The sequence below is a fragment of the Nasonia vitripennis genome, chromosome 1 (assembly GCF_009193385.2).
Source record: "Nasonia vitripennis strain AsymCx chromosome 1, Nvit_psr_1.1, whole genome shotgun sequence".
Classification (NCBI taxonomy): Eukaryota; Metazoa; Arthropoda; class Insecta; order Hymenoptera; family Pteromalidae; genus Nasonia; species Nasonia vitripennis.
In genome coordinates this window covers 27,875,801-27,896,847 of record NC_045757.1, presented here as the reverse complement: position 1 = coordinate 27,896,847, position 21,047 = coordinate 27,875,801, and the positions used below count along the sequence as shown (strand labels likewise).

Genomic DNA, 21,047 nt, shown 5'->3' with positions numbered 1-21,047 from the left:
CGTTTTATCGCGAGCAGCCGGCAGAAAAACTGCCGCCTCGTCGGTGCGATCAGTTCACGAGAGCTTCGGCGAGTTCTCTCGGGTTCTTCGGGGAGTTCACACGTCGACTGCGCGCCTGCCACAACGAGCTCTCGCTTTTCAATTTCCGGCTTCGAAGTTACAGCTCGTACACCGCGCACACAACACACGCACACACACGCACACACACACACATGCAACAGTCGAAAAGTTCGTTTCATTAGCTCGACTCGATATTCCGCTGCAGTTGGAAAATACTCGCGATGACGACAATGACAGCGAGGCTAAATTAGAAACTCTGCAGAGCATTGACTGTACTGTTATACACACGCGCGCGCGAAGAATTCGAATTTCCCGCGCTTGCGTAAAGCCGCGCAGAGAAAGCTCCTCGCTTATATATACTCAAGTCGTTCCGCATATACATACAGCGCTACACGAAGCACCCTTCTCCAGCAGCGCCGATCAATGCGGCTGATGTGCGAGGAGGAGGTTGTAGCGCCGAGTGCGCCGTCGCAGCAGCCGGACGTACTCGGCGTTGTTGAGCAAGTCGGTGTCGTCGAGTATTACAACGGCCGCGGCATCAGCGCGAAATTTCACTGGCAAGCCGCAGAGAGCGAAAATGCGGCCCTGAGCGGCAACAACAACAGCAGCAGCAGCGGTAGCGACAGCAGCAGCTGCAGGAGAGGCGCCAACATGCCTGGACAGGACGCCGATATGGAGCTCTGCACCGACAAGGTCCTCTCCAAGGGACGGATTCTTCAGGAGCTCACCAAGGCTGTCAAGCTGGTAAGTGCATATTATTTTCATGCGCAGATATTGTTGTGTGGGATAGATTAACGCTGTTGTCGTCTAGAATTGTGTCTATAGTTGCGCTGCATGGAATATAAGAGAGAAAGAGATGTGTCGTCATGGGTGTCTTATGGAATTGATTTTCGCGTTGTACGGAATGGAGTGTGTGTGTGTGTGCGTGTGTGTGTGTGTGTGTGTGTGTGTGTGTGTGTGTGTGTGTGTGTGTGTGTGTGTGTGCCTGGGTGCATAGTGTTTAAGGCTGCGTCTGCAACCTTGTTTTTCTGTCGTGTGCGCCAGTGCGCAACGTAGCTGGTGCATGTACACTTTGGATTTGTGTGTTATCGATTCAGGAGACTGTGCAGATTGCACACGAATGTCTGCGGATCTTTGCGTCCTGTCCTGATCGTTATAACGTCTGCGACATCGTCATGCCAAAATGCATACGGAATCGGAGACGTCGAAGTAATTGCTGCAGATTATGTTTGCTTGAAAAAAATGAACTAAAACAAAAATCTTTCCTCTCGATTTCTACCGTACTTTCTTTCGGGCTTGCTCGTGGTGTATGTTGTTTTTGCAGCTCCAAAATAGTTCTGAGATTTAAACAGCATATATCTATCTGAGATAAAAAAAGAACACTTCTGGCTGTTTTTAAATATTAACGGACATTTAATAGTAATTAGAATTGGTTTCAAAATTAAAACCTATAAAAAATTCCTTTGTTTACAGTAAAACCGTATGAATACATTTATCGAAAGCGCATTAGGTATTCCTCAAGAGGCTTACTCACAATTACCCATGAACGTTGTTCATTGGTTTAAACAATATTTCGATAAATGCGTCTTCAGATTATACCTATACACACTATATACATATATAAGTACATGTATATAATATGCTCGCAGAGCATGTCAATATCGAACCTGTCGCGGCGCGCGAGTGTCAGTGTGAAAGAAGCATTGAGCGCAGCAGTAGACACGAGATTGCATGTAAAAAGTGAGAGCGCGACGCGAGCGCCAGGCAGGGGCCAACGTTCAAGCAAAACAGTATAGGAAATAAAGTTACCTCCGTCGATCTATTATTATTGTTCTCGCTTCCGCACTCTCCCTCCCGCTCGCTCGCGGGATTATTGTTTGTTCAATGAGACGTCAAGGCTGACAGTTGGTCTTTTCGGAGGCTCCTCGCGCTCAAATCAACGGCGTCACGAAAGGTTTCCTCTCGAGGGAGTTTAAAACATTCACCCTTGCATATAACAGAAGAGACACATCAAAAGCCTTAGGAATCACCTATCTGCGTCGGTTGAGGGACTTCGGAACGTTATCAGATAGTGTGCAACAGAAGTCCCTCATGAGTTTGAATATGTGATTTAGCGTGAGTTGTAGGTATGTGTATTGTGTTGTTTACGCGAGTGTCAAGAGCGAGCCAGCTGCAAGAGTTTGTTCTAACCTCCAATTTCTGCACAATCATTATCACAAAGCAGATTTCTCGTGCTTCTGCTATATCTGTATTTCCCTCGATAAATGCAAGATTATGCCGTTGCTCTAGAAGAACGTGACTTTAATATCCGCAGTCTTGTACCTATATACACACATAAGAGTGCAACAGCGAGTGACTCATCGTGCGCGCACGGACTCTATATAGGAGCGATTAGCGAAGTGACAGTTCGTACTTTCTTTCTTTAAAATATTTTAATTAAACTCCTTTCACGCCCAATATACGCTTCTATACCTACATGTGCTATGTGCATTTAAAAAAACTCTTTTGCGTGACTTCATCGCTCTACTATTTTGCAGCGTTTCCGCCGTTCCGCGTCGTATGTATTCATCAGCTATGGAAGTTCAGAGCCGCTCTCTGATACTCGTTTTACTCTCTCTTGTGTCTGCTTTAAAAGCGCGACTGTGTATAAAGTGCCTGTATAGCTTCTAGAAACGGAATCTTTTGTTCACGCAAATCAATATATTGTGTATATACCGTTTTGACAGTGGGGATGAACAGTTTTCTCCATCTGTAGATTGTGCATTGTTGTTTCTAAAATAGACTTGGCTACATGGGTTTGATGTGTGTATGATAAGATTAGTGCTTCCTTATGGTATATTAGTGGTAAATTTCCATGTATGTACACGGCGTACGCATGAGAATAGATTTTCGGGAATATCTGTTTTCCGTTAATAATCTTTCAATGTTTGATGCATTTCTTTTATCAGATTTCTTATGATTATGATTTTTTTTATAATTTTAGAATTTGCAGTATTTGCTGAATTTTAAAGCTTGTTGAGCTAAAGCTGCATTTTCAAAATTATATAAAATACAAAAGCTAATTAATTTTAGTAATTATTGTGATATATCGCCATAGCATTGACACAGATCTATTCTTAGATATTGCGGGTTCTGCTCATTACCTTTAACTATATTGTAAAGAAAAAAATCTATAAATATACTGTGCAAAAAACTATATTCAAAAGTTTTCAATATCCTATCATTAATCATTAACTATTTTGATTACAGGTATATGCACAGAGCTTGCACGGCACCGTTGTACTCGATGGTGACTCCTGGCTTGTGTACTGGTTAGATCGAGCTCTACGCCATGGTTTGCGCATTGAGCGCCATGGATATTGGGGTACAGCCCGTGAACTTAGCCATCAAGATACAGTGGTTGTCATACATGCGCTACAGAATGTATTAACATCAATTGGAAAAGGTATGAAATGATTCTATTTATAGTATTTATTGGCACAAAGTACAGGAGATGATAATGAAAAAATTAATTCAAAACTTTGACATTTGTAGGTCGAGCTTGGCTATATCACACATTGAGTGAAGGTAGCTTTGAAAGTTACTTGGCTTGTATGCTGAGGGACATCAAAACTTTGAAGAAGCAATACTTCCAACATGCTCTTGTACGAGATGCAGATAGAACTAACCAGCTGATCAACTTATTGGCTGGGCTGGAAAATGTATCATTTACATTACAGCTGGTGAGTTATAATAAAGCTGACTGCTAAACACTATACATATTTAAGCATGTTATCTATCACGTCATTGTCATGATTGTTTTTTATTGCACATTATGATTACCATAATAACTGAAAGTTATAAATTGTGTGCCATTAATTGTGCTCTATCTGCTGATAAATTCAAATGGTCAATAGACGTACAACTAATAGCAAGAGCATTTTTATCATGTGTCAATATAGCACTAACTCCTACATGGAATTAAGGATTTCAGTTCATCAATTATGGAATTGATAACTTTTTTTCCATCTGAAATTAATAACGTTATTTTTATAGCAATTATCTTGAACCAAGTTTAAGGGTACTTGGCTCCTTCCCCAACTTCATATTATTTTCTAAATGAAATCCATGATAAACTTAAATCGAAAGGGGCTGATAAGACGAAACTAAATTGTTGTTCAAATCTCAAGGTTCAATGAGTTCATTATACTCCTGAATAAAAATCATTCTCCGAGTAAATTTTGCAAGCTACTACTGATTACTAATCGTTGCTGGCCGTTTTCTTTACAAATGTCTTGGGTAAACAATTCCTACTTTTACAAAAGTATTATATACTGTCTCAAAAATTGTCTCAAATAATTGTCTCAAAAAACTACATAAGATACTACTTCTGTAAACGCGACAACTCATTGAGCCAGTCTCATTATCATATAAATTTCAAAAAATCAAAATCCATCTCAATGGGGGAGTAAAAACAACTGAATGAGCCGATCGCATTTGAAAAAAGCGCGGCTATCGCTTCGTGTCATGCTCCAAACCGTTAGATTAAAATTTATCGCGGGCAAGGCAGTGCAGCAGCTCAGCGCACCATGGCAACTTGCACCAAGGATATTAATAATGCTCGCAGCGGCCAGAGCAAGATAAACTACAAAAATAAACTCTGTTGTCGAATTCAGGGACGTCGCCGCTGATGAGAGAGTAGAGAAGAGGAAGAGGGGCGTCTCGCGCGTTTTTTACCACGAGTCCCTATTTTCGCGTGCGCGCGCGCGATATCCACTCCCAACAATCACCCCCCGGTTACAATTATCGCTTGTAATAAATAGCTTCCGTCGCCTAACGAAGTGAACCTCTGTTTTTGCTTTCTCGCTCTCGATATATGGACGGTATATGCGAGAGGGCAACAGGTTATCGAGCCGAGTCTCTGCATTTACGAGAGCACCTTATTTTTCTCGCCGGTGCGCTGGTACGTGTATGTATGCGCGTATTCAATATCGCCGCGTGGAAAATCTCGCTGTGCACGACAACAGGCCCCGGGGAGGGATAGCGTAGAGGGACGGATATCGCGTGGAAAGATGCCGGGAGCTTTTGGTTTCTTTTGTTGCAACTGCGGTTGATGATTCTCTGCTCAATACGGATGAGACGTATGTGGAGAGAACAAAAAAAACGTATGTGCCGCTAATCATTTTTAGCCCGGATTTTTGTACAAGGCGCGAATACGTTTATTGAATCGGGAGGGTCATCGGTACAATTTTTTGCTCAGCACTTTCTTACATGAGTAGCGAGGATTTTTAGGAGAAATGAATGGGATCCAAATTAAAGTAATACATCTAAACGAATGAATTTTTTTTTACTTTGCAGGATGTCACGTACTTGGACATCTGCAACTACATGCCACAGCGGCCTATGAGCGGCTCACCTTCAGGTACAGCGTTGACTTTGCATCTGCGCTCGACAAGCGTCTCTTCGAGTCTCGCTTCACCCGGCGACAGCGGCGTCGCATTGGACAGCGACATGGACGTCTCCAACGAGACCGACGCCAGCAGTTACAAAGAAGTAAGATAATCCGTTATTTTTCTTGCATTTCATCGGAGACTCTCGAGTGTTTTTTATTTGCTATATCATCGCAATAACTTGTTATATCTCAATATTCGACACATTTTCTTACTTCTCAGCTCAGTCAGCAACTCAACTAACAAGCCATTTTTATTGATAGTCCGTAGTTTTCTGCTTATTTATGACGTTATTAATTGTATTTTTTAGTACGCAACTGCGTAAATCGGGTAATCGGGACTTCCTCTATCTGACGAAGTGATAAATTAAAAAGTTTCTTATTAGCGCTGATAGTGCCTTTCAAACAAAATTAAATTTTTCATTCTTTTCAAAATTGCTGAATAAAATGCTTTATGCCGATATCATAATTTGTTTCATCTATCAATAGCTGTTCGATAAAGTGAAATCTCGTATCTCGAAAGTTTATCGAATTTATAAATTGCAGATAATGAACTTACAGAACAATTAACAATGGTATAATGCGTTTCTATTTCAGGAGGATTGGTCTACCGATAACGTTTTAAAATACCGTAACAATAAATACAAGTTAAACGATAATTGCACCAACGATAATAAAAATTTGGAACGTTCGTTTTCATCGAGCGACTCTGGAGAAGATAATAATAAGACACCTAAGCAATCGCCTGTTGCTGGTACTAAATTTCACAATTCCACAGTCTCAAAAAGCGATATTATTAATCAAAATCTTACCAGCAAACTCGACGATAACGAGTTGAACTGCTCAAGTTTAGACACGATAAAGGTAAATTGATTTCCATTGCAAAACTACACATGCTATTACCGTTCAATAATTACAAAACACTTTTAAAGCTCCAAACGATCACTTTGTTTCACATCTCATTTGTAGAATGAATGTTAAAACATCAACTATGTTCTTTATTATCGTTTCAGGATTACAATTTCTACAGTAAAAGCCTAGACGAATCGAAGCTAGACCAAACCAAAACAGACGCGGAAAACAACGGCATTCAAGCGCCATATAACAAACGCTCGACATATTACAGCGACACGAGCTACAGTTTCAAGAAGGCCTTAGATCCTCGTAACTCATACGTCATCAACAATGACACGAATCTTCTCGAATTGAGCATGACTATTTCAGACTGCGACAATACGGAGGCGCCTTACAGTATCCTCAATACGATCAACATGACAGATACGAGCATACTGTCGTCGTCAGGCTCGGAAGCACTGGTCCAGCGGCGCCAACGAAAAAAGAAACGAGGCGAGAACAAAAAGCGCGTTAGTTTTCACGAAGATATTTTTAAAATGATGAAGCTTGATGACGATGAAAATTACACGAATTTTTCGATGAGCTTCGCGCCACCCAACTCCGTACCGAAGAAGGATGCTCAGAGGGGGAGGTAATGTCGCTTGTTTAAACGTATAAATACGAATCAAGTCAAGTCTCGAATCTTTAATAATTTCATATTGCTTGATTATGAATTACTAGGTACAGCTGGTGTGGTCATGGAGACTCGCCCTATGTACAGAAGACCGCGAACACGAGAAATGCCTATTCGGACTACTACTCTTCGTCTTCGTCGCTTAGCGTGTTCGACAGCGATGCCGATCGTAAATCCAACGATCAAGTGGCAAACGACGATTGCGCAGAAGCAGTTCAGTGTGCATGCATGGCAATGTGCGAGCGTGGAGTTCCGGAGGGTCAGGAAGATCCGGCAAAAGCGATGCGCCCGAAGATCGAAATCGAACTGGAAGAGAATGAGGCGCAAGAGGCCTATATCGTCGAAAAAGAATGCGGAAACATTGTTGAAGATCCGCCGACAAAGCTTGAAATGCCCAGGTTGCCTAACACAAAGAATCAGGTAAACGATTTTTATTTATTTATTTATTTATGAAATGAACTAGTATTTCCTAATCATACTGGGTACAAACAAGGATATATTCCCATATCAGAATCCTTTTTTTTTCTTTGCACACTTACATCTTTTATGCAACGCACGTAATAAAGTGACACAAATATAATGCATATCACTATAAGAAACAATCTGAGATAATTTTAGTTTACTCAACAACTACATGATATGCATAACTACTATAGCATGTTCCTGAACTTTGACTTGTACTTGTATAAAAGTTAAAATATCGTAGTTTTTGAAATCTCTTTGCTTTAATCAACAATATTGTTGCGTCTAAATAAGATTAAACAGTTAATAATAATGTCGTAAGTCGTAGTTTTTTTAAACTTTCAAAAATTTTCCTATAGCGTTGAAAAACAATAGCGGTTCGTCAGTAGTATTAGATACATCCTAAACTATAAACTACTTGAATTATAATATGAAAATCGCTTCACTGCTTGCATCTCAGTTACTCGCTTAAAAGTCATTGACTTAGCACGCAATGAAAAACCGCAGCATCGCTTAATGCATTTTCAACGCTCTAATACCTTTCCACGTTTTTCTCTCGCAGGGAAAGTACGCGAGCTCGAGCGACTGGTCGGACCTCGAAAGCATTACGACTACCTCCGACTACATAGATGATCGCCGCAACAGCGCCGGTGATAGTGGGACCACCACCAACACGACTACGTCTAGCAGCAACAGTCGTCACCTGGCCTCGCCCATGAAAAAGCGCAACATGACCTCGATCATCTCTGGCGAAGGAAACAACAGACTACTCGCGCCTGCACTGAGACAAGCACCTTCGAAAACATCGCTACTAAGCAGGTTTCTGCGTTCCATCACCGAGCGTAAATTCGAGCTAAAGAAGGATAAGAAAAGCCAGCCCAGGGCCAGTCCACTGTACATCAAAGGTGCAAAGATCAATCAACAGGAGATTAAGGATTTCGACGAGGCGCTCGAGAAGGAGATTCAAGAGAACGTGACTGCAGGAAAGAGGGAATTCAGCGGGGAGAAGATAAGTTTGAAACTGAGAGAGGTATTCAAGAGAAATATTTATAGAGACAAGACGGAGGAGTTGTACAAGGTTTATAAAGTGAGAAGCTCGTACATGACTAATGGCGAGAGCAAGCCGATGCTGGCATTGCTCACGGATAAGACACTTTACTTGACGGGTCAAAAGGGCGAACACACGTACAGCAACCAGTTTGTTATACCGTACAATGAGCTCGATGTTATCATGGTAAGCTGATTAGAAATCGCTTCTGTTTGAATTTTAACTTTAGTGCAACACACAATTATTTTATAGTTGATTCATGCATTGCAGATTGGACCTAATGCGCAAACAATTTTAATATCAAACGCTGATTATGAAATGCAGTACTTATTCTCAACAGGAAGTAGTCAGACTACTTCAGAGCTTATAACTCATTTGGAAATCGCTATGAGAAGATCACCGTCCAAGCCTAGACTGCCGGCGGTCAAGGAATTGAATTACGATGATATGCATAGTCTCAAGCATTCTATTCTAGCTGAAACAGCTGTTCATCCGGTAATTTAATATTCAGTTTCTATTTGAATACGAAAATAAAAAAATAACTGACATCAAAATATATACTGCGACGCATTGCTATCATTTATGCTGATGATAAATTGTGGTTTTACAGGATGAAAAAATCGAGCACTACAGCCTCATATACATGGAGGACGATCACATTTCACCGCCAACAACGCCGTGCGGTCCAACCAAGGAAGGCGATCTCATGTTCCGGCCTCACATTTACCACACACAACATTCTAACGCACCAACTAGCCCCTGGGAAGCTGGGTATTTCGTTCTGAAAGGTGGAGTTGTCTACATGTTCACAGACAGTAGTCAAAGATTACCGAAACGGGCCATTCCGCTTAAGGGTGGCCTCTGTCAGGGCTGTCGACGAATTCCTAACTCTCATCGTCCACATACCTTCGAAATTCTACTGAAACCCAATAAAGCGTTCCAGGTTGGATAACAATACTTATTTTTTAAATATTGTCATTCTTTTTTCAAATATCAGTGAGTATAATTTTTGCATATTTTTTAAGTTTGCTGCTCCAGATGAGTATGTAGCATCAGAGTGGCTGCAGAGCTTCGTTCAAAGTGCTTCAGGCCTTTTTGATTGCTCCGAGAAGAGAGATCCATTGGCCTGCAGCTTAATTGTTACTTCGAAACATTTAGTAACGATGAAAGAAGTATTTCCTGGGACGCAGAGAGGGCAAACGCTCTCTTGTGCAAGCATTGAAGATCTTTCTGCTTTTCGAGTGCCTCTAGCACAACAATCTTGGTGCATACTGGCAAGTTTTATAAGTATTTTAATTTTGCAGAACTTTTTAAATAATAATCAACGTTTTATTAATTTTATTCATTTTTTAATAGGAGTTTGCGTGTCGAGAAGTTCATGAGAGCAGTGGAGATTGGGTCGTATACTTTACAAATTACAGAGAGCTTTGCGCTTTTCAAGAAATTTTAGAAACACTGTGGGCAAATACGAAAGGGGTAAGTTTAAGTTACGATTTAAAATAATAATAAAGGAACAGAGTAGCGACATTAACATTAATTTGTATAACAGGGTGAGTTTCCAATGTCAACTCTACCACCTGAAGACAAACTTCATCGTCGCTGTTCAGATGCAAACAAAAACCTCGAACAAGCTTGGCGATATTTGTTACCAATAGGAGTTGACTAGTATTTTAGTATACTTAATAGATTCGATTTTTGCGTAATCCTTAAATCACTACTCCTTCATCAAAAATAGTTAAGCGGCCCGAATTTTAAAGTAAGTTATAATATATATAAACCAAAAAGAAACAAAAGTACACGTATCATATCGTCGCTTTGCTTACCTGAATTATTATTCAATCCATTCAAGTTTATAATATTATGAAAACTGATTCGAACCCGAGCTCCGATAGTCAGTTTCATTGATCAAAGATATATATATATATATATATATATTTTTTGTTATAATCGGAATTGTTAGAACTCTAACATATGAGTGCAATAATTGTTTTGTTATAAGTATACGAAAGTTTCGTCATTTATTTATAATTCTGAAAAGACTGTACATATATTTATGATTAGTTATCGCGTAAATGTCTATATACGTTTATATATGTACTCGCATTTATCGAGAGGGCGGCTAGGAAGTAATAACGGTGCATTCAAAGAACAAAATGATTTGTATCCATCTATATCGACACCATAGTAAGTTTTTTTGTCTGCGGCAACTCTTGAAAGGATAAACTTTCGCACTTGATAGAGATGCAACTGATTATTAACATTCCTAGTACCAAGAGAAAAAATGCCTTAGCTTTGCAATTCTATTTTTTGTATTGTCTTATAGCGTAAAAAAAAAGTTATAATATGAGTACGGCGTGTCAGGTCAGGAGTGTGAGGAAAGAACATTATTTTCCTCCATTATTTCAAATTGTACAGATATCGCGACTCGCACAGAATTAAATTGTATTATATCAAAGGTGCTTCAGTTGCCAATAAGCAAAGTACATCTCATTTCTTTAATGATAAAAGATTATTGGAGATTATTTATTAACAAAAAAGCAGTATTTTTATTCATACCATAAGCTTTGGTAGCAGCTTTCCAAACATCACATACTAATGGAATATTTGATGAAATGTATGCATGAAATCGCTTTATTTTTTAAAGTTTTATTTTTCAATTTTGCCCCGTGGTCCCCTTACTGTGCTGCGAATTGCGAGTAATGACTTGCTCAAATATTATATTGTGAATATATATATATATATATATATATATATATATATATATATATAAATCTATACGTTAAAGCGAAATATACAGACCACGTTATTACTCGCAAACCCACGAATTGTGATAGGAAGTTTTTAGTAAATAATCGATGGCAGTGCATCGAACAACTGTTCAAAACCATGATACACTAATATCAGTTACTCGTGATTTATCTTCAGAATTATGAGAAAAACTATCATTAAGCAAAAGTGATTATTTTTAATTTTGAGCAGTAATGAATTTTCTGTTTATTTTTAATGTAATTTGTGCCGTCAATAAATGTTTTCTCCGACTAATAAAAACTTTTTGTTTACATTTGTTTTGTCTAACAATGATTAATGATACAATAGTTTGATTTTTGTTATGCGATAGTTTTGCTGATAATTCTCTACTTATATATAATAAATCTCGATGCAATGGATGTATAATGGCATAAATTTTTGCATAATAATGTATTGAGTTTCATCGTACATCGGCTACACAAGCGTTGAGACTTCTCACGCCGGTGCTTCTGTAGGTCTTTCGCCTATGTACCCGTTGAGCACATTCTAACCAGTGGTAACCGATTATCAAAGATGTATCGATTATAATCGAAACTCAATAATAAAATTGTATGAATGAACTAGTCAATTTAATTTACACAATTTATTCCCTTTTTTCCCTAATTTACAACGGTTTTTTAAAATATATATTACTTATATTAAATAACGGCAGTTTTCATGTGTTGTGATTACTGATTATTTCCTTTAAAAAAGTGAGTGAAAACTTCATTTAATCAAAATTTAGTCATCACATCTTCAACATGTGTTTAAAAATGCTATACTAGAACAAACATAATAAACAAATGATGATTATGATACAAAAATTCAGCATTTTTTGAATAAAACAATTTTTTATTCTTTTTTTTAATCAAGATATCAATAAAATAAAAGCGACTTTCTATAAATGTTGTGTATTATACTTTTTACATATAGTTTAGTTGAGCAATTATAAAAAATACTCTATTCGTAGCGCGAAGCTACTCTTAAGAATTTAACCTTCCTAGACCTGAATATTTTATCCATGTCAACACTTGGGTATTTTTCTTTAAGCGTATCTATGTCAACATTAGGGAATTTCTTGAGTAAACTTATGACAGCATTCTTCTCACGACTAAAACAAAACATAATTTATATTAATAATTTGTTCTAAAGATTTGAAATATGACAACGATGAATAATATACTTACTTTTGAGCCCTGCGTTTCTCATTCCATAATTTCTCACGATACAACTTCTGGAATTTCCTGACTGCATGTCCACCGTAACCGAAAAGATGTCTCTGTTTCCATTTGGTATTAAGATGCTTGGGTATGAGATGCTGCTTTAATCTGTAAAATTGCTTCATTCCTGTAAAAAAACAAAATAAACAAAAGTAAATGATATGATAGGATAAACGTCTATGGACTTATTTCAAATTTTTCATACCCAGTATATTCCAAACATATTTCGTAGGTCGTTCACCAGTTTCTCCAGTTTCCAATTGATAATAAGCCTCATTTCTTTCACGTACAACAGTCTCAATATTTTTCATACTCTCTTGTACTTTGTCAATCCTTTCTGGACTAGGAAACAGTTCGTAGGCCTCATTACAAGCATGCTCCATGGTCATCAGCATGTTTCTTTCTTTCAATAGAACATACCTGAAAACATGAAATTTGCAGTAAATGTTCATGATTTATAGATATTAAAATTGCACTATCAAAATCACCCAAAAAAAAAGTGTTACCATAATTTGTGCAAATCTTCGTTACTCTTGTTTCGAAGTTCATCAGCTTTCCACGAGCGCCCATGCTGGATTTTGTTTTTGTTCCAGTTCTTTTCATCGTCAAAGAACTCCATCAAATCATGATTCCTGGCCGTCGTGTGCAACAAAGCAACTCGGTGAAACGTTGGTCTGCAAATGATACGCATACAATTATTTCTAACCTACAAAAAGTGCTCTTATCAATATTTTGTATCGGCGAAAAAGGCATTGACAACTAGTTTGAACAATCTCTCGCGAAGTCCGTTGGCAAACTAATTCTTTAAATATCACATTCACAGGTACTTGAACAATTGAAAGACAAATTATAGCATATCTTTTACAGTAATCTCGTAGCTCTTTAAACTCGATATCAGATGAAATCGAGGTTGACGGAAATTCGATACTTACATCCTATGGAGGGCAGTGTATGTCGGTGAGGCTGCATTTTTGTTTAACGACAGGTTCTTTAGTAACTTTGCCACATTATTTACTGTGTTTGGAACTCTTAATGCTTTTATGAGAGTCGCCATTTTCACCGCATTCTGCGCCTCTCTCCGAGTCTCTGAGTCTGACTTCTCTGCTCGCGGTGTGTGTGTACCTACTATACGTATACTTATATATACTATTTTATAGTCTGCTGTGCATGTGCTGATCCGTCGCGGTGCGGCACGTGGGAAGTCGGTAAGGTAGTTTCAGCTATTACAACTCTTTTCTGCTTTTTCTTTAAAAATGACCGTTTGGGACTATACCTACATAGCAAACTAGAATATTGTAATGTGAGAATAGTATATTGTGTAAGTAGAGGGGGGGGGGGGGATTGTTTTTTTCTAGCGAGGGCCAGGATGGCTAGCAAGCCTACGGCGCCCTCGACTCCCACTCGTGCTCAAAACATTGCCCAAATCTGAAAAAGCCACTCCCCCCTTCTTGCACACTGTACTTGTTATTGATAAGTGCACGAATAGGCCACTTATCATGCATATGAAAGGAATCGGAAATTCGAGGACTTTTCAAAGTAAAACAATAATATATTGAAAATTTTAAATATTTTTATATAGACACACACATCCATCGGATAGGCTGCAGAGTGAATAAAAAACTACCCCTTTGGGAGGAAAAGACTTTTTCCTCCCAAGGGAGTATTTTTTTCCCGCTGCTAAGAAAAACTCGATTTTCCATTCATTTTACATGCATGGAAAGTGGCCTTTTTCGTGCACGCGTATCATGAAAAATAATATGTAAACCCGCGTAGAGTACACGAGATCAAACGAAAACTTTACTCTGTATAGACGACAGACGCAAGCTATAGGTAAGAGGGGGGAGGGGCTAATTTTAACGTTTTTTTGTCGCTTTATCGTTTAAAACGGTTACATGAAAATAAAGAATCAAATAATTGGGTTTTAAGAACTTGGTTTGAAGCAGTTATACACGAATTTTCAGCTCCCTAAACGGTCACTATAAAAATCCGTCTACAGCTTTAAAAAAGTATCAAATTTATAAAATTGCCCCAGGGGTGGCATCCTATAACGGTCTCGGGCAATATTATACAGAATAAATTTAAATACAGAATGGCGTGAAAAAATTAATCAGAAAATTGTATACATTAAGTTTCAAACTTTATTTTTTTATTTTTGTAAGTGCTGTGACGGAGATGAAGCTTTTATATCATATTAGCGACCCATTTCGCTATTATATATCAGTCATCCCTTACCACAGCTTATGCGGCCTTTGACAGCTTTTTTGGGCACACCGCATTTTTACGGATCTTTTTTTAGTATCTGCGAACCATTTTAAGCCATAATTAAAGTACTAAGGGCATGTTTATAAAATAAATTGATTCAGATTCTTATATGTATCTTATATCATCTTATCAACTAAGAACGTTAATTTTGAATGCAAGTAATGTCTAAATGCCTCGCACATTCTCGTAACTATAGCCGAAATTTGACTCATTAATCCGAGTAATCTAACACACTTTTATTACAAAGCCGCTCTATAAAAAGCCGCAACTCAGAATGCAATTATTTTTACTTTGAAGCCACGTGTTTTGGGGGGGATTACACAGTTTACAAGCATGAACAATACGGCGATATTAAATCAGATTTATTTGAGTTATAAAGAACTTCTCTTCGTATAAAATATTGAAAGTCATTTAATTAAAAAACGAACATCTCTACAATTTTAAAATGAATGTTTATACTCGAGTTCGTTGAGATCACTCACCTCTTGACTAAAAAGCAAGTGGGAATTCCGGAAAGTAACGCTTTCACGGTAGGAACATTCACAGAGCTTATTACCATTCAAATTTGACACTTATAACCTACTACATTTCATGACTACCGATACCAACATGTGTTTATATCGGTAGACATGAAATGTACATTGAATGTAAAACCACTTATTAACCATTATATCATGTTTGTTTTGTACATAACTTCTAGTAGAACGTCAGGCCCATTCTAAAACTTTACAGCTATTGGAGCTTAAATATTTGTATGGCAAAATTGATTGAAAAATTGAACATTTTCATAATATCGTGATTACCGTGGAAAGTATTATTACGTACAAGGAATATAGTAAAAAAAAAGTTTTTTTTCGATATTAATTAAAATATTTATTATCACAAACTATAAACTAAATCGTACACATAAATATTTTTAAAAGCTTATATTCACTTACGTAAGATTTTCTCCGTTTTCCACGTGCCTTGGCAATTATAAAATTAGGAATCTATTTTATTTTATATTCAATACATATAATAGAGACTTACAGAGCAGTGCCATTTTAACTGAGATTGTACAGAGCTCATAAATGAATATGCATTATTGTATAAATTATACAAAAATTGACAAATCGAATATTTGTACCGTGAAGCTGCACACGTAACATGTATTATATCAAGTATAAACTTTCTGTACGATTTTCATTGATTGCCTTACATTCATTAGTGCTTCTGACTGATGCTCGGTGTAGATTTGTGTGTTCTTACGAGAAGTAGATTATAATATTGTATATGATCGATATATCAAATATATTTGGATTGTGTACATAGTTAAAAATTGATAATAGGCACCTCTCACTGTATATTGACTTAAAAATTAGATAAAAATTAATAATCGTTTATAAAATGCTACTATTTACAATTAAGACACAATAAATGTTTGACAAATATTATACTAAATATTATTAATTTTCTTTTATACTCGTTACACCAAAGCTCCATAAGATAATTGAAAAATTTCTTTATAAAATATATTTGTGTATTTAACGTATCGCGAATCTTTTTTCTCCTCCCGAGCGGAAGATGAAGATAGATCAAAAACCAGGGCTCGACGTTTAATCATAAAATACTCTATATTTGATGCTATATAAACATTCGCAATTCGGCGTGTCGTTGAACGAGACGCTCGTTTTCGCCAGATTACGCGTGTCTATTCTTGTACATGCATAAAATGAAAATTGTTTGGGAAAAGGCTTCTTTTTGTCATAAGTTTACATCTCAATTTCAAAGAGACGCTTTTACACTCGAGCCGTAGTTTCGGCGGATACTTGTACGTAATGTACCATCTAATTGTATAATTGCTGACCGCTGAGCAAAATGTTGATTCCGCGTTATCCATTCCGAAGATTTAATTACATTAATTTCTCTAACGATATAAAAAAGAAACGAATTCTTAAACAATAACAAAATATACGACGTGCTGCTAACATCACATTGTGAATATCCAAGATATTAAAATGAACTTAATCGATTGCGTCTCGACTTATAAGGCAACATTCGACTAAGTTGAACAAGGCACTGCGAGTCTCGTCGACGAACCGGATTGTATGTAAATTTAAAAATTTTACAATCTCCAAAAAGTAAGGTCTGTGTAGAATACATCAGATAGTGAAATACATACAAATGTAAACATGCATTTACCATTAATTTTAAATTCCGAACCAGTGCAGAAAATTATTACAAACAACAGGTAAGAGAGTACAGTCCAGTCCATCGACGAGTCATCGCACATTCCATCTCGCAGTACGAAAAAGACGCTATATCGTTATGCACATATCCCATAATTCGCGCGCATCATCACCTTCACCAGACCAGCCTTCTGTTTTCTTCGTCGTTGCGGTGAACTTTTTGACTGCGTCTCGTTACACAAACGCGCACATGTATAATAATTCCGAGACGAGCCGTCGCGCACGGAAGGGGAGCATACATAGTAGGAAAAGAATTTGGTCCAACAGTTCAACAAAACACACAGTTAACTGCTGCTTTTGGCTGCTATTCCGTCGCTGCTTCTGTTGCTGCTGTTGCTGAGGTGCTGCTCTCGTTTGGATTAGCGGCGCATCACATGTGGATCGTCGCGGCCGTGTAGCGCGCCTCGCCTCGTCGCCAGCTCCACTGACTTGGTCGATACTGTGGTGGATGTAAACAATTTTAAGATGAAAAAAAGGTTGTGATTTGGGATTGATTTTATGAGAGAAGAAAATTGCTCTTACCCGGATGAGCATCTGGCCTGATGCACTGTGGGGGTTGCGGTAGGCGTATGCAGCCCAGGCTGCTAAGCCGGCGATCAGGGATACTACGAATAGGATACCGATGATCCCGGATACTCCCATGTTCATGTTGTCTTGAGCTGTGATGAAAATTTCGAGATTGGTATACAAAAACAAAAGACAAATGCAAATTGATAGTGAAATCGATCGAAAAGAATTTTTGGACAAAAGAACTTACAGTGCTCCAAGGAACTGCTAGCCGGTCCGACAGCCTGTTGACTAGGACTGTACTTGGTCATGACAGGCATGTCATCGGCATGATGATCCTCGGCCCTGGCCTCGACGTGTTCGTGATAAGAGGTGGATTTAGCTGGACACTTCTTCTCGTCGCGGATGTTTCGAATGTCGCAGCCTTTTTGCAGCCAGTCCTGACGGAAACGGAAGGTACCGGTGCTGCATTTCTGAAGCTCCTGGCACCACCTGCAGTCGAAGTCTTTGATCTTGGTCAGGCAGTCGTTGCAGTTGTCCATTTGCAGACAGGTTGGCAGGGCTTTCAGGTAGATGACCGTCCAGTTTTTGATGTCCTGACGCTGGAAGTTGACGCGGTGGTACTCGTAGATCGTTTTTCGTCGCGCTACTGTGAAATTTTAAAGATTCGTTATTTTGCATATAGGTATATAATTTTGCGAAGGGTATCGCGTTGTTGCATTATTGAGTTAATGCAAGGTGACGTTTTGTTGCATCATTGTTTACTACACAATTGCGTTTTTACTGCGCGTATTTTGCATGTTTTCGATTGTGGCAATCTTGAATGACCCAGATATGGGCTTTATATATGCATTAAAAAATCGATGGAGTCATTCAATTTTTTCGGCATTTATAGTACCTACATCTAGTTTTTTAGTTTCTCGAGCAAGCATTAATCAAAACGAGCAGACACTTGGTATTATCTGTAGGCTGCCATCGACTCAAAGTGTCGATAAAATAACTCCTATGAATACATTGTTAGATAAAGAGTTATCATGAAGCATTTTCAAAGAAAATATTACGATGATATTTCTAAATCATAAGAATCATCAATTCAAACACAAACTTTAAACCAAATCAAAATTCTCGTCAAATATCCCTCTATACTCGTCGTTTTAGTTCTTATAGAACGAGCATCCCCAATCGCGTCTGTAGCAATCGCAAAACGAAAACATAGACATCCCGAAGACAAACCGGAAATAGGGAGATCATCGTCCGAATGATCATCCGCTGTAACGTAAATCCCCTAGGAAAAGGGAAAAACGGTTGATATTTGAAGACCGCAATAGTGTACACAGACATGAAGCTGCAACGGTTAAGTCGAGCTGTTTATAGACATTGGACTCGAGCCAGAGTAACACGCGGCGAATGATGCCCGTCGACAGGTGCTACAGGCTACGCAGTCTGTGACCCGTCTGGTTTCTGTGTTCGTCTGAATTTCTCCCGTGTGTATTTGCGGCTATAGTTTACGATTTATGATTATGTATTATCAGTATTTTAATTTCAGTTCCGTCGGGTCAATATTTATTTTTTATACTGTCTACTTCTTTAAATCTCCGCTTCGTTAATATTTGCTCGTTGCATTAATATTTTCATCGTGAGCTATAATTAAAACCGTATAATATTGCGTGAACTCACAGAAAACGGTCCTATCCATCATGTAGGCATCGCTCAGTCCAATTTTCACGGGATGCTCCTTGTCCTCGATGCTCTCGACCAGTACAGGGATTTTCGAGTAGACAAAAATTATATCGCCGTTTTGCAGCAGCGTTACTTGGAACGTGAACGCGCCGGCGTCGGGCTTATCTTGCAGCTGCACGTTTTCCCATTCGACGGTGAAGGCAGTTCCTGCAATTCATGCATTCAGATAATAGTGCATTTCGAGAATTACTCCTGCTTCCCTTTATCATCTTGTTTTTTAACAAAACATTAACTCTAAAAATACGATTAATATCCATCATGATTTTTAGTTCGGCATATATTGTACCTTCGTAAGTACAAGACACCGATTCCGCACACAGGAAAGCAAATCTGGCGCAAACGGCTTAGTCGTGTAGATCATTTATAGCTGATGCACATGGGGCTAACGTATGTAAGTGCTTACCGTTGTCGGCGTACTTGACGAAGCTCTGGGATGACAGGGTCGTGTCGAAATTGGCCATGAGCGGTGCGATGTATTGGGTAGCGGCTAACCAGCTGTGCACGTACTCGCCGGTGTAGAGGAAACCGCCCGTGGCGATCGTGATGTTGCGGACTTTGTGGCCATAGAACGGAAAGTCGAACTGCAGCTTTATGGTCTGCGAAAATAAAATTGCAACAATGGAAAGCGCGTCGTGCGGATATTATACGTTGCGCAAATAAATTTCTGTACAGATCGAGTATAGCAGCTGCTGGGAGCTATTGTCTATAACACCTTGAGTCACTGTGAGTGTTATAATGCCCGATTAGTATACGACTATGGAATTATGGATATTGCAATCTGATTATTGATTTCGAAGCTAGTCTATCCAAGTATGTATACGAACGAAGTGATCTTCGTTGTAGTGGCTTCTGAAATAATTATATATAGCATTGTTAACTTACAGCTGCTCTACGGTGGCTCTTGCTAAGCAGCGTGTTGACGGTGCGATTCGGGTGATTGTCGAGGTCGATCCAGTACCTCTTGCCAATGGTCTCGTCGACGGTGAAGGTGCTGTTGTAGTACTGATGTGTGTCGTTTTGCGACTTGGTGATGTTGTTCTCCTGCAGAGTCTTGTTAGTCACCTCAGCTGGGTATTTGTCGATGTTGAACTCGTCGAGAGCGTCGTCACTCTCGCCCTCTGGATGATTTGCACCGGTGACGTTTGACCACATCGTCCGGTTGGCCCAAACGTGTATTTTCTGAAATCAAAATCAAATCTTCGCTTTAAAGACTTTTCCTTTTCTTGTATACAAGATAGACAATGCGTAAACCAATGAAAAAATCGATCTTACCGATTTATCAGCAATGCTGGGCGTGACGCTCGTCGTAGCGGTAGCGTTGCTGACCTTTCCAGTGACGTTCTTTTCGGTGGATGGTACGATCGGCGTCGACACAATGACACCTTTACCAGCAGTGCCGAGTATGACCGGTTGAGGAGTCGTTGAAGTAACGCTGCTCGCATTTTCCGTTGCGACGACGCTAGCGAGAGTCGACGTCACGTTCTGCTCCTGCGTCGAGTAGCTGACGTTCACGCTGGTGTTGAACTTGGTCATAACCGGCTGCTGGTTCTGAGGCGATGGCTGAACGGAACCGGCTTCGGTGTTCGATTTCGGAGGCTGTTCCTGGATCGCCGGAGGTACAGTCGAAGGCTGAGATGGAACGTTGCGACGTCGCCTGTCCAGCGCGAGTAAGTTATCTCGGTTCGAGCTGAGCTCGAATTCCAGCTCGTGATCTAGCCCGGAAAGCTCGCTGGAGAGGCTCGTGTAGTGGAAATGAGAGAGATCTGAAATCGAAAGG

General features: G+C 39.1%; 3 protein-coding genes across 9 annotated transcripts in view; 1 reads left to right on the top strand and 2 right to left on the bottom strand.

The window, feature by feature from the left end:
* Window positions 1–360: 360 nt before the first annotated feature.
* LOC100118338 (pleckstrin homology domain-containing family M member 2) lies at window positions 361–11,894 on the top strand. Of its 5 annotated transcripts, none has more exons than XM_001602280.6 (13): window positions 361–804; window positions 3,310–3,505; window positions 3,595–3,782; window positions 5,398–5,592; window positions 6,086–6,352; window positions 6,502–6,974; window positions 7,064–7,436; window positions 8,041–8,712; window positions 8,797–9,021; window positions 9,137–9,469; window positions 9,552–9,800; window positions 9,883–10,002; window positions 10,076–11,894. In XM_001602280.6, the coding sequence occupies exons 1-13, from the start codon at window positions 484–486 to the stop codon at window positions 10,190–10,192; spliced, it is 3,729 nt and encodes a 1,242-aa protein (XP_001602330.2). In that variant the 5' UTR covers window positions 361–483; the 3' UTR covers window positions 10,193–11,894. The 5 variants fall into 5 exon arrangements, with proteins under 5 accessions (XP_001602330.2, XP_003427730.1, XP_031776920.1 ...); XM_003427682.5 differs by having other exon boundaries at window positions 8,779–9,021; XM_031921060.2 differs by lacking the exon at window positions 361–804 and adding an exon at window positions 1,754–2,175 and having other exon boundaries at window positions 8,779–9,021.
* LOC100118374 (39S ribosomal protein L47, mitochondrial) lies at window positions 11,660–13,657 on the bottom strand. Of its 2 annotated transcripts, none has more exons than XM_001602305.6 (5): window positions 13,466–13,657; window positions 13,040–13,207; window positions 12,739–12,953; window positions 12,501–12,660; window positions 11,660–12,424 (listed from the first exon to the last, which is right to left on the bottom strand). In XM_001602305.6, exons 1-5 carry the CDS (start codon window positions 13,585–13,587, stop codon window positions 12,274–12,276), a joined length of 816 nt encoding a protein of 271 aa, XP_001602355.1. In that variant the 5' UTR covers window positions 13,588–13,657; the 3' UTR covers window positions 11,660–12,273. The 2 variants fall into 2 exon arrangements, with proteins under 2 accessions (XP_001602355.1, XP_016844335.1); XM_016988846.3 differs by having other exon boundaries at window positions 12,150–12,424; window positions 13,040–13,239; window positions 13,466–13,621.
* A 1,531-nt stretch (window positions 13,658–15,188) lies between these two features.
* The window catches only part of LOC100118409 (plexin domain-containing protein 2), a 40,763-nt gene continuing 34,904 nt past the window's right edge, over window positions 15,189–21,047 (bottom strand). For both annotated transcript variants that reach the window (XM_032598802.1, XM_016988844.3), the window contains exons 3-9: window positions 20,543–21,033; window positions 20,153–20,449; window positions 19,674–19,866; window positions 19,208–19,417; window positions 17,781–18,179; window positions 17,546–17,682; window positions 15,189–17,462 (exon numbers count right to left, since the gene is read on the bottom strand). In XM_032598802.1, coding sequence (XP_032454693.1) covers window positions 17,394–17,462; window positions 17,546–17,682; window positions 17,781–18,179; window positions 19,208–19,417; window positions 19,674–19,866; window positions 20,153–20,449; window positions 20,543–21,033 — 1,796 coding nt within the window. In that variant the 3' untranslated portion in view covers window positions 15,189–17,393. The remainder of the gene's footprint in view (window positions 17,463–17,545; window positions 17,683–17,780; window positions 18,180–19,207; window positions 19,418–19,673; window positions 19,867–20,152; window positions 20,450–20,542; window positions 21,034–21,047) is intronic.